Source organism: Antechinus flavipes, chromosome 3 (genome assembly GCF_016432865.1).
Source record: "Antechinus flavipes isolate AdamAnt ecotype Samford, QLD, Australia chromosome 3, AdamAnt_v2, whole genome shotgun sequence".
Taxonomy (NCBI): Eukaryota; Metazoa; Chordata; class Mammalia; order Dasyuromorphia; family Dasyuridae; genus Antechinus; species Antechinus flavipes.
In genome coordinates this window covers 617620731-617636925 of record NC_067400.1, presented here as the reverse complement: position 1 = coordinate 617636925, position 16195 = coordinate 617620731, and the positions used below count along the sequence as shown (strand labels likewise).

The following is a 16195-nucleotide window of genomic DNA, read 5'->3' as shown; positions in this document are numbered from 1 at the left end:
ACTGATGAAGAGAGAAGTGATCAGAATGCTACAGTGGACAAGTATCCATAGTGAAGTCACCAGATCTGCTCAGGTCCAATGGAGATTAGGTTCTGACCCTTAGAAGCTTAAGAGATTCTGACTCTAAAATAGACAACTGTCCAAGGACTAGGAGAAAGGCCAGTCTAAGGGACATATGTTCAAGAAATAGTCTCTGCAGACCTATCCAGGGGAATATTTCCTAAGCCTGGGTCAAAGGAAAAGTAGCATCTCAGAGCCATCAAATCACAAGCCTGAGACTCAGATCAGTGTCCAGCCCCATAGTTGAACAATCTCTGAACATATAAAGGAAATTTTTACAGTCAGAGGGGAGCTATTTTTGGGCTCCTTCCCTGATGTTTACTATGTAACTATGGACAACTCAGTTACCTTCTTAATCTTGTGCTTATCTGAAGCATTGTCTCCCTCTCCTGAGGCTGTTTGGGAGCAAAACTCTTGTCAGTCTTAAAATCTCTTGCATTTGAATGATCTGAAAGATTCTGAAAATCACTGGGCAGGATAAAATACTAGACATTGAATTACTTTCTTAAACTAAACTGCCAAGTATTCAAACTTTTCAGCAGAAAAGGCAAGTCCTATGGTGTGGTCATGTTGTTTATGTGCCAAATGTGCTTGGCTAAAACACTTTTTGTGTGTGTGTGTGTGTGACTTGAGAGACACTGGCCCAGGACTGCACAGTATGGGGTATGCTCATCAAACAAAGTGCTGTGCTCTATGAGCAAAACAGAATTGAAGTAGCTCAAAAGAAACATGAGCTGCAGAGATAAGTCAAGAAGCTGCCTAAATTTTCCCCATTTTCTCTCAGAAACAATGCTCAAACTTCTAAATAATTTCTGAAGTGATAGGATCTATAAAAAGATGGAGTGAAACAAGTTTCCAGATTAATAGAACTTGTAAGGACACCAACAAAAGTCTGTCTCACTTAGATAAAAGGGAAATGCAGCCCAGTGCAGGCATCATATGGGCAATCTAACAGGAAGCTCTTAGTAAAAATCAGCAACTGAGAGCCCTTGGTCCTGACTCAACAGGGCAGTGGAATAGCAGGGGAGTGGCAGAACCTCTAACCCTTAAACAGATGACAAATTGAAAGCCCCAGAATCCTGGAACAACAGAGACAACTAGGCTGAGCCGTCTCATTACAGTGGGCAAGCCACCAGCACCTTAAGCCCCAGGATGGAAATATAATGATCTATCCCTCAATGAAAGAAGTTGAGGCAGTGTCTCTTGTGCCCTAGGAGTAGAGCTCAACTTTAAAAATGAGCAAAAAAAAAAAAAAAAAGAACCCTGACAATACACAGCTACAGGGAAGATCAGAACATAAACTCAGAAGAAGAAACCATGGCAAAATGCCTACATGTGGAGTTTCAAAGAGGAATATCAATTGGTCTCAAGCTCAATCAGGTCAAAGAGGTAGAAGAAAATTTGGAAAAGAAATGAGAGTTATACAGGAGAATTAGAGGAAAAGACTAAATAGTTTAAGAAAAGAAGCATAAAAAATGACTAAAGAAAACAACTTCTTAAAAACTAGAATTGGCCAAATGAAAAGATGGTTTTAAAAAAAAACTTAAATGAAGGAACTCACTCTGTAAAAATTAGAACTGGGTGAGTGGAAGCTAATGACTCAATGAGACATTGAAAATCAATCAAATAAAATCTAAATAATGAAAAAAACAAAAGAAAATGTAAAACACCTCATTGGGAAAAGAATTTACTTAGAAAATAGATCCAGGATGTTAAGTGAAATGAATAGAACCAGGAGATCATTGTAAATGGCAACAACAAGATTATATAATGATCAGTTTTGATGGAGGTGGCTCTTTTATATAATGAAATGATTTAGGCCAGTTCCAAAGGACTTGTGATGAAGAGATCCATCTGTACCCAGAGAGGGGACCATGTAGTATTTCCACTCTTTTTGTTGTTGTTGCTTGCATTATGTTTTCTTTCTCATTTTTTTCCTTTTTGATCTGATTTTTCTTGTCCAGCATGATAATTCTGGAAATATATACAGAAGAATTGCACATATTTAATATACATTGGATTACTTGCCATCTTGGGGAGGGCATGGAGGAAATGGAGGGAAAATTTTGAAACACAAGGTTTTTTAAGGATGAATGTTGAAAATTATTTATGCATGTGTTTTGAAAATGAAAAGCTTTAATTTTTTAAAAAGAGGGGGAAAAAATAGATCCAGAAGAGAGAATTTAAGGATTTTTGGATCACCTGAAAGCCATGACAAACAAACAAAAAAAAGAGCCTGGATAACATTTGCCAAGAAATTATCAAGGAAAACTGCCCTGATATCCTAACACCAAAGGACAAAATAGTAACTGAAAGAATGCAGCAATAACCTCCTGAAAGAGATCCCAAAATGAAAACTCCAAGGAATATTGAAGCCAAATTCTAGAATTATCAGGTCAAGAGAAAAATACTGCAGGCAGCCAGAAAGAAATAACAAATAACAAGGAACCACAGTCAGGATTACCTAAGATTTGCCAGCTTCTATGTTAAAGAATAGGAAGGCATAGAATATAATATTGCAGAAGATTAAGAAGGCTGGATTACAATGAAAAATCAATTACCCAGCAAAACTGAGCATAATTTTTCAGGGGAAAAGATGGATATTCAATGTAATGAAAGACTTTAAAATTTTACTGATTAAAAGATCAAAGCTAAACAGAAACTTCAATCTTGAAATACAAGACTCAAGAAAGGCATTAAAAGATAACTAGGAGAAGGAGGAAAGGCATGTCATTCAGTAATATTAAACTGTTTACATTACATATACATGGGAAGATAATATTTATAACTCTTGACAACAGTATTTCTACTAGGGCAGTTACAAGGAATATATATATATAAAGAAGGTATAGGTATAAGTTAAGTCAGATGTAATTTTATAAAAAAAAAATTAAGGGATGAAAAAATTAATTGTATTGGGAGAAGAGAAAAGGGGGAGGCAGAAAGGGTAAATTACATCACATGAAGAGACACAAAAGACCTATTACAGTATTGGGAAATAAAGGAGGGAGTGAGCATTGTTTGAATCTTACTCTTATCAGATTTAGTTTGAAAAGGAAGTAACATACACACTTGGGTATAGAAATTTATCTTACCCTCTGGGGAAACAATGGAGGAAAGGGGAAAGAAAAGGTGGGGCTGGTAGAAGGGAGGGCAGTTTGAAGGAAGTAGGAATCAAAAGCAAGACATTGGTGAGGAGGGACAAGGTGAAAGAAGAGAGAAAAGTACAAATAATTGAAAACAGAGGAGAGAAATCACACAGTCATCATAACTGTAAACATAAATGGGATGAACTCTCCAATAAAGAGAAGCAAAGAGCACTCCTGTTGAGTGAAACAAGCCAGGAAAACATTATATACAACAACAGCAAAATTGTACAATGATCAACTTATGATGGACTTGGTTCTTCTCAGCAGTTCAGTGATCCAAGGTAATCCCAAAAAAACTTTAGACATAAAATATCATTGAAATGATGAGAGAGAACTGTGGAGACTGAATATAAATCAACACATACTATGTTCATTTTTTTTTCTTTTTATTCTGTTTTTTTTTCCTCTCATGGTTTTTCCCTTCTGTTCTGATTTTTCTTTCCCAACATGATGCATAAGGAAATATGTAAAAAAAAAAAAAAAAAAAAAAAAAGGAATTTACATGTATAACCAAAAAAATGTTGTTTCTACATGTAACCAGGGAAAATTTAAAAAAAAATTTTAAAGAATGTTATTGTCTCCCAGCTGAAAGCATGATGCAAAGTTAATGTCATCCAATTGAATGTACTTCCTTACAGATAAAAATGTTAAATATCACAAGACCCAGCAGAGGTCAAACTTTGAGCTACTAGTGACTACTTTTTGAGTCTGGACTTCAAGCAATTCCAAATAAATTAAACTGCACTATTAAAAAAAAATAGAATAGGCAATGAGGAAATAAGATAGATAATGCAGATGATATGATGGCATAACTAGATTCCTAGAGAATCAACTAAAAAACCACTTAAAATAATTAATTACTTTAGCAAAGTTGCAGGATATAAAATAAACTCACACAAATCATTGACATTTCTATATATTAATCACAAAGCTCAGCAACAAGAAATAGAAAGTTCATTTAAAATAACTGTAGACAATATAAGATATTTTCAAATCTACCTGCCAAATGAACCCAAGAACTATATAAACACAATTCCAAAACACATTTCACACAAATAAAGTCAGATCTAAACAATTAGAAAAATACTAATTGCTCATGGGTAGGCTAATCTAATATAATAAAAATGGTAATCTACCTAAATTAGCATACTTATTCAGTGCCATACCAATTAAACTGACAAAATACTATTTTATAGAGCTAGAAAAAATAATAACAAAATTCATCTGGAAGAACTCAAGGTCAAGAATATCAATGGAATTAATGAAACAACTCTGAGATACCACTTTACACCTCTCAAATTGGCTAAATGATAAATGTTAGAAGGGATAGGGGAAAACTGGGACACTAATGTATTGTTGGTGGAGTTGTGTCCTGATCAAACTATTCTGGAGAGCAATTTGGAACTGTGCTTAAAGGGTTATAAAACTGTACATGCCCCTTAATCTAGCAAGACTATTTTGGGGTATCCCAAGGAGATTATAAAAAGGAAAAAGGACCCATAGGTACAAAAATATTTATAGCAGCTTTCTTTGTGGTGGCAAAGAACTGGAAATTGAGCATATGCCCATCACCTAGGGAGTGGCTGAATAAACTGTGGCATGTGAATGTAATGGAATTGTATAATTATATAAGAAATGATGAGGAGGTAGATTGCAGAAAAACCTGGAAAGACATATAAACTCATTCTGAGTGAAGTGAGCAAAACCAGTGTAACACTGTACACAATAACAGCAACAATGTGTGACAATTAAGTATGATAAACTAAACTCTTCTCAATTATACAATAACCCAAGACAATTCTAAGACTCGAGGTAGAAAATCTATCAACATTCAGACAAAGAACTTTGGAGACTGAATGCAGATGAAAGCATATCATTTTCACATTTTTTTAATGTTCTTTGTTTTTTTCTTTCTTATTTTTTTTCCTTTTTATCTGATTCTTTTTTCACAACATGATTAATATGAAAATGTTTAACTTGATTGTACATTCATAACCTATATCCGATTACTTGATGTCTTGGGGATGGGAGAAGACAGGAAGGAAAGGAAAAAAACTTAGAACTCAAAATCTTACAAAAATGAATGCTGAAAATTACCTTTACATACAATTGAAAAAATATATATATTATTAAGAGAGGATGCATTTTCTGCCCTTAGCTACAAGAAATATACGATGTGCTCCTCTTCTAATTTTTATAATATCATCTTTAATATTAATGCTATGCATCCACTTAAAGTTTATCATGAAGATAGCTTAAGATGTTAATTTAAGCCTAATTTCTGCTGTCATGCTTTCTGGTTTTCCCAACAGTTAAAAAAAAAAACAAATAGAGAATTCCTTCCTAAATAATTTGTGTTTAAAAGATCATTGGTCTTCTCATCCAGAGTCCTGGGAAGCTTGACTGTAGTCTCCATGTGTATAAGACAATAGTATTGGTTTTACCAGTATATATCAAGAGTTGTTTGGAAAATGCAAAATCTAGTTAAAAATTCAAAATGTTTGATCACCAACCCGGCAGACTTCTTTATGTTATGATAAGATTTAATTAGCATCACCCCCCAGCAGGTTGTAATTGTAGTTATATATGAAATTGATGATTTTTAATGTTTGTGGCAGCCCTGTTTGTAGTGGCTAGAAACTGGAAATGGAATGGATGCCCATCAATTGGAGAATGGCTGGGTAAATTGTGGTATATGAATGTTATGGAATATTATTGTTCTGTAAGGTATGACCAGCAGGATAAATACAGAGAGGCTTGGAGAGACTTACAGGAACTGATGCTAAGTGAAATGAGCAGAACCAGGAGATCATTGTACACTTCGACAATGATATTGTATGAGGATGTATTCTGATGGAAGTGGGTTTCTTTGACAAAGAGACCTAACTCAGTTTCAATTGATAAATGATGGACAGAAGCATCTACACCCAAAGAAAGAACACTGGGAAATGAATATGAACTATCTGCATTTTTGTTTTTCTTCGCGGGTTATTTTTACCTTCTGAATCCAATTCTCCCTGTGCAACAAGAGAACTGCTCGGTTCTGCAAACATTTATTGTATCTAGGATATACTGCAATATATCTAACATATATAGGACTGCTTGCCATCTAGAAGAGGGAGTGGAGGGAGGGAGGGGAAAAATCAGAACAGAAGCGAGTGCAAGGGATAATGTTGTAAAAAAAATTACCCTGGCATGGATTCTGTCAACATAAAGTTATTATTAAATAAAATAAAATATTTTTTTAAAAAAAGAAATTGATAATTTTTGTTTTAAGATGTTCTATTAAAGTGCTCTATCAGGTTTTTGTACTTAGCATTTTTTATATACTTATCCCATACATAAGTAAGTACTTATCCCATACCTGAGTCATTTTGTAAATTAAGTACCTTTTTTACCCCTTAACCCTTTGGGAGATAACCCTTTGGGAGATTAAGTTACATAAGCCGTAACTTAAGTTATGAATAAATTTGTTTCATGAGAGCTGGGACTATATAAACCAAAGAGAGAAAGTACTCTACCTCTCCCCTCTCATTACAGACCAAGCTCCTTTAGAGATGAACCTAGTCCAAATCATCTGGATCCAAAGTAGCGGGGCCCTTGGTGGAAGGTGTGGTCCAGTATTTCAACCTCCTGAATCCAGCAGTGATTCCTCACAGTTACATGTAGTCTTTTAGAACCATAGAATTGTCCAACTGGAAGGGACTGATGGCTGTTTCCCTTTTAGCTCAGCAGGACCAAGGATGGAACTGTTATGACTAAACTTTTTCTTAGAAACTATGGAGAGAGAATGAAGATGGAAAAATTATATGTTATTGAAGCAATCAGGTTCACAGAATATAGCTTCCTTACCTTAAATCCAATTAATAGATACTGGTGTTGCCAACAGGCACTCACATCACAAATCTCTTCTTTACTGTAAAATCTGGTCCCTTAGGAGCCTTAAACCTGACCCTTTTCTCTCTTTTGCCCCTAAGATCTTTCTCCCCTGAGAGCTGCCTATAACTCTCACCTTAAAAAAATGAAAGCAATCAGGTTATGACATCATCTCTAGGAAATTTTCCCACTTTCCTTAGTTTCAGGCTTCTTCATGACATCAAAACTGTCATAAATATCCACTTTGGAAATATCCAGTGCCTGGAGATGGAAACAGGAGATATTATTAACTTCAAAAGAAAGGTAAAGGCTGGAAGGGGGCCCTTTCTGTCATATTTTTTAACTGGATTTTTTTTTTTATTTTTGGTGAAGCAATTGGGGTTAAGTGACTTGCCCAGAGTTACACAGTTCATAATTAAGTATTTAAGGCTAGATTTTTAACTCAGATTTGCTTGACTTCAGGGCCAATGTTCTATTTACTGTACCATCTAATTGCCTTCTTCTGCCATATTCTTTATCTCATTTCTTCCATTCTAGTCTTATCCTTCGACTCTATCATAACCAGAAACTCATCCTAAAACAGCATTTTTATCTCTTTCTTGGACTAATAATGATACATATACCCTCCCCTAGGCATATACCTGGTAAAGATTTTCAGAAGCTGCTGCAGAAATGGTGGGTGTGGAGTTCAGATCCTATAGAAGGGTTAAAAGTAGTTAGTCACAGTCTTCTAGATATCAGAGTTCAAAAGTACATAAGGAATATGGCAGAGGAGAGGCAAGAATTCAGGTGAACTCTCCAAATATTCCCTTTTGACAATAATTTCTGAGAAAACTGGAAAATAGTTTGGCAGAAATTAGATAAAGACCAATATCTCATATTAAATACCAAGATAAAATCAAAATGGGTCCATGATAGACACAAAGAGACTATCACAAGCAAATTAGGGGAATGTGGAAAATTTTACCTATCAGAGCTATGAGTAAGGGAAATATTTATGACCAAACAATAGATGGAAAACATTACAAAATGTAACATAGATAATAGTGATCACATTAAAAAAAGATTTTGCACAAATAAAATCAATGCAGCCAAATTAGAAGGAAAACAGAAAACTGCGGAAACGTTTAACAACTATCTTTGATAAAAGCCTCATTTCCCAAAAAGATAAAGAACTGAGTTAAATTTATAAGATGAGTCATTCACCAATTAATAATTAAAAGATGAAGAAATCAGAGTTTTCTACACTTGTGTGAAAGAATGCTCTAAATCACTATTAATTAGAGAAATGTAAATTAAAACAAACACTTCACACCTATTCAACTAACTAACATTACAGAGAAGACAAACAACAATTGTGGAGTGGGTTATGGAAAAATAAGGATACTAACGCAGTGCTAATGGAATTGTGAACTGATCTAACCATTTTGGAAAGTAATTTGGAATTATAAAAATGTGCATACTCTTGGATTCAGCAGTACCATTTGTTGTTATTTAGTTGTTTTCAGTTGTGCCCATCTTTTTGTGACTTCTTTTGAGGATTTTCTTGGCAAAGATATTGGAATTCTTATCTATTTCTTTCTCCAGCTCATTTTACAGATAAGAAAACTAAAGCAAACAAGATTAAGTGATTTGGCCCCCAGGACACACAGCTGAGACAGATTTGAACTGAAGTCTGACTCCAGACCTGGATCTCTAACCATTGTTGCACTTAGCTGCCCTAGCAAGACCTAGGTACAAGTAGTCCTGTCTCCCAAAGAAATCAAAGAAAAAGGAAATGACTTCTCTGCACAAATATATTTATAGCAGCTCTTTTTGTAGTGGCAAAGAATCAGAAAATGAAGGGTATCCATCTACTAGAAAATGTTTTAACAAGTTATGATATGTAAGTATCATTGTGCTATAAGAAATGATGACCAGAATGCTTTCCCAAAAAAAAAAAAAAAAAGGCTATAGATTTATATGAATTAATAGAAGATGAAGTGAGCAGAACTAGGATAATATTGTGTTCAGGAACAGCAATATTGTATGATGATCAACTGTGAATGACTTAGCTATTCTGATCAATACAGTGATCTAAAACAGTTCTGAAGGCCTTATGATGAAAATTGCAATCCACCCTCCAGAAAAAGAACTGGCAGAGTCTGAATGCAAATCTAAGCATAGTTTTTCACATTTTAAATTTTTTTCTTGCCTTTTGGAGGAGGGGGACTACATGGCTAATAATGGAAGCATATTTTGCATAATTTCACATATTTAATTAATATCACATTTCTTGCATTCACAATAGGGGAAGATGGAAAGAAGGAAGAGAATTCAGAACCCAATTTAAAAATGTATATTTTAAAAATAAATAAATAGTAATTTTAAAAAACTTTATAGCTTGGTCTCCATCTGTCTTTCTAGTTTCATTGGATATTCTTCTTCCTTTACTCTGTTATTACTCTGTTATCCAGTCAAGTTGACCTTTTTTCTGGTCCTCGAATATGATATTGCAGTTCCTCTTTCCAAGCCTTTACAATGGGCATTCCCTATTCCTAGAATTAACTTCCTTCTTGTTTCTGCCTCAGGAAATTCCTCTTTTCCTTTAAGGTACTATTCAAGGATCATTTTCATGAAGTCTTTCCTTATCCCCCAATTTCTAGTGTCTTCCTCCCAAACTCTAAATAATTTATGCATATGAACGTATTAACTTTAAACATATATGTTTTATGTGTACTTCTCTCCCCATTAGAATGTAAGTTCACCGTTTCTTCCCTGCATTTTCTACCCTCCTCATCGAGCAAAGTACTTGACAAACAGTAGGCACTTATTAAACATTTGTTTCTTGATCAATGTTAAAGTTCCTAAGGCATAGAAATCTAAGAAACTAGAGTCAGTTGGTTTTCACCGAAACAGCTGTAACTATAAGTTTATCTGAATACTCTTTCAATGCTTCCCAGTCCCTGTGTGATTACCCACTGGGAGTCAAATCAGATATTTCTTTTCCTTTCAAATGAAATCAGCTTAAAATACTAAACTTCTGGGCTACCTTTCCTTCCTGCCACAAAGGAGAATTAAGTGGGTGAAAATAGAACCCCAGCTTTTAAGTGATGTTTTGCCTGGGGAGTTGGAATTGAGAAGTGATTGGAATGTTGTCTTCTATGAGATAAATGCTTAATGCTTTCTGATTTTATGAATATAACTAAACTGCTTATTTGAAGATGAGAAGAAAGGATATTAGAACATAGAAATCAGATTGGGGAATGACCTTAGAACATGGAATTTCTGAGCAACAAGGGGCAATAGAACATAGAATGTCAGCTCTTCATGGATTTATAAAAATTCCACACTCTCAGACTTCAGGAGGATCTCATAAGCCAACCAGTCCAAAACACAAAAGAGCAAAAATCCACTTTCCTGCATCTCTGACAAGTGGTCTCCCACCCTTTGATCTTTGAATTAAGACTACTTATTACCTCTCGGTATAACCCATTCCACTTTCTAATACATGAAGTTGCTACTAAGTTTTTTATTTACATCTTCTCTCTGATATTTCTAATTTTTCTTGCCAGTGACTAGAATTTAATTATGCCTAAAACCCCGGAAGATTCCTTCTAAATCACTTCTCTTCTCCATATTGACCAGCATCAGATTTTCCATGGATCCTCATGGATCCTCTTTCCTTTTAGTGACATTCAGAAATCATCTATTCAATCTTCAAGAACATCAAAGCTCTTGTGGATCAGAGCTTATGAGCATCTGCAGTTCTGGGCAAAGGACTTCTCATCTTCTGCTAAACATCCAAAAATCCTCAATAATTATGATGGAAAGAAGCTCTCTGTCCCTACCTGTGCAGAAGGAGTTGAGTCTTGTTGCAAGTAAATATTATTTTCCAGAACCTGTCCTAGAGGGAGAGAGAAACCAAGACAGTAGGTCTTCTTGGTATGTCCTGTGCCTGGATTCTATGAGAAACTGATTCTCCTTGAGGGAAGGAAAGAGGGGAGGAAAAATTCTCTCCTTTGCATGTCCCCCACAGATACATCTACAAATACAAATGCAAACATACATACACATGTTATTGTTCAGTCATTTCAATCATGTCCAACTCTGTGTGAACCCATTTGGGGTTTTCTTGGGAAAGAAGTTGGACTACTTTACCATTTCCTTCTCAAGGCTCATTTTACATATAAAGAAATAGAGGCAAAAGAGAGGTAAGGTCTGTTCACATAGATATCTTAGGCCAGATTTGAATTTAGATCTTCCTAACTCCAGCCCCAGCATTCTGTTTACTGTGCCAGTTAGCTGCCCACATATATGTATACAAACGGGTTGGGGGGTGGAGGGTGAAATGATAGCCTTTTCTAGGGTAAGAGGGGAAAAGGGAAGGGAAATCATTTGAAACTTAAAATGTAGCAAAAAATTAATTTAATTTAATTTTTTAAAAATACATGGAAAACAGCAGAAAAAAGATCAAAGGGGGACCCAAACAAGCAGGACAGGCTTGGCATTGTGTCACTCGATTTGTCATATTTAGTATGAAAAACAAAAGAAACTATAAGTTTTCAAGGAAGTTTTTTTTTTCTTTAAAATAATAGAAGTGGGGTTTATTGGGACCAACTCTGGCATGTTGTCTTTGGATAACTGGTGATGAGCCACTGCATAAGAAAGGTGTCTGAGAGGCGGTACAGGTCAATAAATGGGGGAGAAATATCTACTGATGAGGAAACTAAGATCTAAAATAGAACAAGAACATTGCCAGAGCCAAAAGACTCCGGACTCCTCAGTTCATATTTGTTCTATTGCATTCCATTGCTTCTTAGGAGCCATACTCACTATGTTTCTGAGTTCTCCCTCCTGGGCCTGGGTCTCCCAGCATTCCTTGTGAGACTCTAAAAAAGCAAGATAGGAGAGCCATGAGAAGTTTTTCTCCTTGGAGTCACCTGGCCTGGGAGTTAAGTTCAAGGGAGGTCAGTTAGGTGATGGAATGGATAGAGCACTAAGGTTAGAGTCAGGACCACCTGAATTCAAAACTAGATTCAGACTCCTACAAAACATGTTAGCCTGGGTAAATCAGTTCACCTCAGTTTCCTCATTTGTAAAATGGGGACAATAATAATACTTACATCCTGGAGTTACTGCAAGAATCAAATGAGATTATAATTGTCAAGCCCTTAGCATAGTGCCAGCATATAATAAGCACAATATAAAGGTTAACTCTTATTATTAATGTACTCAAAGAGTCCAAGAGCTATGGGGAGTGAGTGGTACTGCCCTACCACTTAAATGGTACTTCCTCTTCTTGGATTTAGAAGGCAGAAAAGGGGAAATGGGCAGCAGTTACAAAGAAGTAGGTTTAAGCCCCATGTAAAGGGAAAACCCATTAGGGAGGAGAGGGAATGTTCTCAGAAAGAAAAACTCACCTAAGCTCCCTTTGAAATCCTCCTTGATTGATGTAAAAATAATAGGAGGAGCAAGTTTCAAAAGCACGTGGGAGGAGGCAGCTATTTCTGGGGATAGTGAACAGTCCTGATTTCAAGAAGGCAGACTTAAGATAACCCTCTTACCCTCCAGTCTTTCTGATGAACAGAAAATAGATGAGGACCCCAGTTAGGGCCAGCCCAGCCAGGACTCCAATCACAATGCCAGCCATGACACCTCCTCTGAAATTCAAATCTCCTATGAAAGAGAACAGAAGCAGGAAAGCTGAGGAAACAAAGCAATTCAGGAGCCAGACTTTCTACTTCAGAAGTCCCTTATAAGGAAAGGTGAGGTTGTAACCCATCTAGCACATAATCTGGGATTTCTGAATCCAGAACCAGTGCAACCAACTCTATGGACCTGAGACAGACCTCATTATCTTTCCCTCTACTCCCAACTCTGTTTCTCCCACCTCCTACTTTGTCAATTTTTGTTTATAGCTGAATGATCCCGAGCAAAGCACTTAACCATTGTCTGCCTCAGCTTCCTCAAAAATGAAATGGTCCCCACCCTGTCCACCTGTTCAGTTCCACTGTCACATTTAGCAGAATTTCAACCTTCAAAAAGAAGCCTCTCAGCTCTCTTCAGATTCCATGTTTCTATGGTTCTGGGTCTCAGACATCATCTAATATGATCCAAATGCCAAAGGGATCCTCTCTCCAACTTCCTCACCAATGGTTCAGATTTTCCTTAAAGGGATCCAGAATGGGGAGCTTACTACCTCTGGAGGCAGCCCATCCCCCATTAGACAATTTTAACTAATGGAAAAGTTGTCCTTATTTGGAGGCCAAATGAGCCTCTTTGTAATTTCTACCTATTGCATCACCCATTGAGGTCTATGCTTCTTCCTCCTCCAGCTTGAATCTCTCCTTGAAGGAGTGAGTCTAAACCCTATCACCTGTAACCACATTCCAGTTCTCCCCTCAATGTCCCCACTTAATTCAGTTCACTCTCCTTGGGACACGAGTAGCCCAAGAATGAGACTGGCTCACTCTGGATCCAGTCTTAGGCAGCCATTTTGCTCCTCTCCCTCTTTGAGAGACCCTCCATCAGATAAGCTTGTTTGCTGGAACAGAAGGGAATGTATCAGTGGGGCTAGTCTGCTTCCCCTTCCTAGACAAGGAGAGTTGGGGGAGGAAAGAAAAAAGGCAATTAAACACCAAGGACCTGTTCCAAACTATTGGTTTGGGGAGGATATGGGAAGATTCAGCTCAACTCATTCAAAATGTATCTCCACAACTTACTTTCTGTTTGACTTCTGGCAAATTGATAAAACTCTCTGGACCTTGAGTTTTTACATCTATATAATGTGATCTTTTTTATGCCCCCCAAAATGCCAGGATCCTTGTATGTCCCAGGATTTTTTAATGAGACCAAGATAGGTCCCAAAGCCTCCCCTCTCTGGGACTTTTCATACATTGGGTAGCATTAACTACTGAGAAAATGGGACAGACTTTTCAGTGACAAATTATCCCCCTAGATTTTGGATGAAACATGCATTGATTCAGCCCAAACTTCATCCCTCTTCCCCCCTTTCTTGTCTCCTTCCTGCCAGGCTTCCAAGAATTAGAACTATTGCAGGGTACTGAATTCAGCTTCTCTCTCTCTCTCTCTCTCTCTCTCTCTCTCTCTTTCTTTCTCTCTCTCTCTCTCTCTCTCTCTCTCTCTCTCTCTCTCTCTCTCTCTCTCTCTCTCTCTCTCTCTCTCTCTCTCTCTCTCTCCTATAGGCTTTGGTGGTAATGTGGGAACAAAGGATCCTTCAGACAGGTGTGAGGCTGAGTGATTCTTGTTGACCCACTTTGGCTCTCTCTGAACTGGACCTGATGCTGGTTCTCTGAAATTACTCCTGAGGGCTGTCATTTGCTTCTTCCTGATCCCCTATGAGCTCTGTAGAGAGAGGGAAGACCCCCCTGAGATTCTCGGCTTGCTATTCAGTGTGTGGAAGGGGGCTTCCCCGGGGGCACCAATCTCAGTTCTCATTCTCACATCTCACCCTAGGACAGACAGAAAGGGTGCAGATCCCCACTAGGAAAGGGACAACTTACCATATACTTGCAAATGTATCCTGAGAAAGTCTAGCTGAAAGTTTCCCCCCCTATCACTTGTAGAAAAAAGCTCTACTATGTATTCATCACTGTCACTGAGAGTGAGGTTGGTGATGAGCAGAGAGCCATTGGGGAACACAGTCTCTCGACCATTGTCTGGTATCTGCTGACCCGTCTGAACAATGTAGGTCACAATCCTGTTAGACTCCTTTGTGTTCTTTCTGAACCAAGTGTATCTTCCAGGTTGCTGTGAAAGCCCCAGGATGGACAAGGTGATGTTGCTCCCCACCATCCCATAAGGTGGGCTGGGCTTCAGTTGCATTGTAGGAGATTCAGTAGACTCCGACTGGATCCAGGTGCTGAGGAGAGCAGCTGAGAAGGGAGGAGGGAAGAATAGATTAGCATCTGTCAGAGGGCCAGGTGGTTGTGGGAGGTATATGAGGCCGCATAAGCGCTGCTAAACCTGACCTAGGTCTGCTGGTTGTTCAACATGACACATTTCAGTGGACTGTATGTGTGTATCTCTGTCCCCATGACTTCAGACTCTGAGAGTTTTCTCAGTACCACAATCTAAATTCCAGGTTCAGAAATTGTCTGATGGTGGGCAATCATTGAGGGGGTAACTATTGTCTGAAGAGGTGTTGCTGGTGTAATGATTAAATCAGAGAGCACGGATTCAGAGCTGGACAGAAGCCTAAGACCAACGCACTCACTTTTTACAGATGAGGAATCTGAGAGCTGAGGGAGCCCAGGAAATTACCCAGCATGCCCAAGCCCCAAGCAGAAACATGATTACAACTGACTGTCTCACTCAAAATCGAGTCCCTTTTCTACCAAGCCAGGCACACTTTTAAAATACACAGAACACATTGATCCCAAACAACACTTTGAGGGAAACTGCGAATAGGATTAGGCCATTTCATAGGAGAGGAGAGAGAATGTAAATGACACACTTATTAATGTCAGAGCTGGAATCCCAACCCAAGCCTCCTCTGACTTCATATCCCTCTCTTTGCCTCCCTAAAGATTCTTCAGCTCCAGGGCTGGATATTGTCCTGAGTCTCACTATGTGAACTATGATGTTCATTCTCCCCTCTGTTCCTGACCCAGAGAAGACTCCCGTTAGCTGGCTCTTTGAGATGATCTCTGAAAGAGTCTTCTCCAGGTCCTTGGGCAGATTCACTTGTCCCAGTCAAATTTCCCAGGATCTATCTCCTTTTCCTCTCATTCCCTTCCCTATCCTAATGTCTCACCTGTGATCAGGAGCCCCTTCCAGAGGCTGCCAGCACTGTGAGGAATTTCTGGACAGCTCTCCATCGGTCTGTGACTCCTACTAGATGTCACCACTTCTGGCCCTTTCAGGAATAGAGAGCTTCCCCTTCAGATCTGTGTCTTCTCTCTTCAAACTGAAGCTCTTCCCTTTTCCAGGATCATGTGGGCCTGAGAGCTCAGGAACTGAGCCTCTGACTCTCCTTCCCTCTTTTCTCCCTGCTTCTGTGGTTTCCTGCCTCCCCCAAAAACCCCTCCCCTGCTCAGATTCCTCCACTGTCTATGGTTTTTGCAACATTTCCTCCACGATATTTTTTCAGTTCTCCTCCACACCAG

At 38.0% G+C, this 16195-nt stretch overlaps 1 protein-coding gene across 1 annotated transcript; it reads right to left on the bottom strand.

Moving 5' to 3' along the window:
- Window positions 1-2966: 2966 nt before the first annotated feature.
- Window positions 2967-15907, bottom strand: LOC127557568 (carcinoembryonic antigen-related cell adhesion molecule 4-like). Its single transcript, XM_051990878.1, has 7 exons — window positions 15844-15907; window positions 14591-14962; window positions 12632-12743; window positions 11901-11956; window positions 10916-10971; window positions 7727-7780; window positions 2967-7346 (listed from the first exon to the last, which is right to left on the bottom strand). Exons 1-7 carry the CDS (start codon window positions 15905-15907, stop codon window positions 7260-7262), a joined length of 801 nt encoding a protein of 266 aa, XP_051846838.1. The 3' UTR covers window positions 2967-7259.
- Window positions 15908-16195: the final 288 nt, after the last annotated feature.

Bases quoted from the DNA above. Each gene is read 5' to 3' on its own strand.
- LOC127557568 (XM_051990878.1), bottom strand. From the start codon at position 15,907: ATGGAGAGCTGTCCAGAAATTCCTCACAGTGCTGGCAGCCTCTGGAAG. The intron at 10,972-11,900 runs GTGAGTATGGCT...CTCTCCCTCTAG, and splicing joins AGGGAGAACTCAGAAACATA to GACAGGTTCTGGAAAATAAT. The intron at 7,781-10,915 runs GTAGGGACAGAG...ACCCTTCTATAG, and splicing joins ACTCAACTCCTTCTGCACAG to GATCTGAACTCCACACCCAC.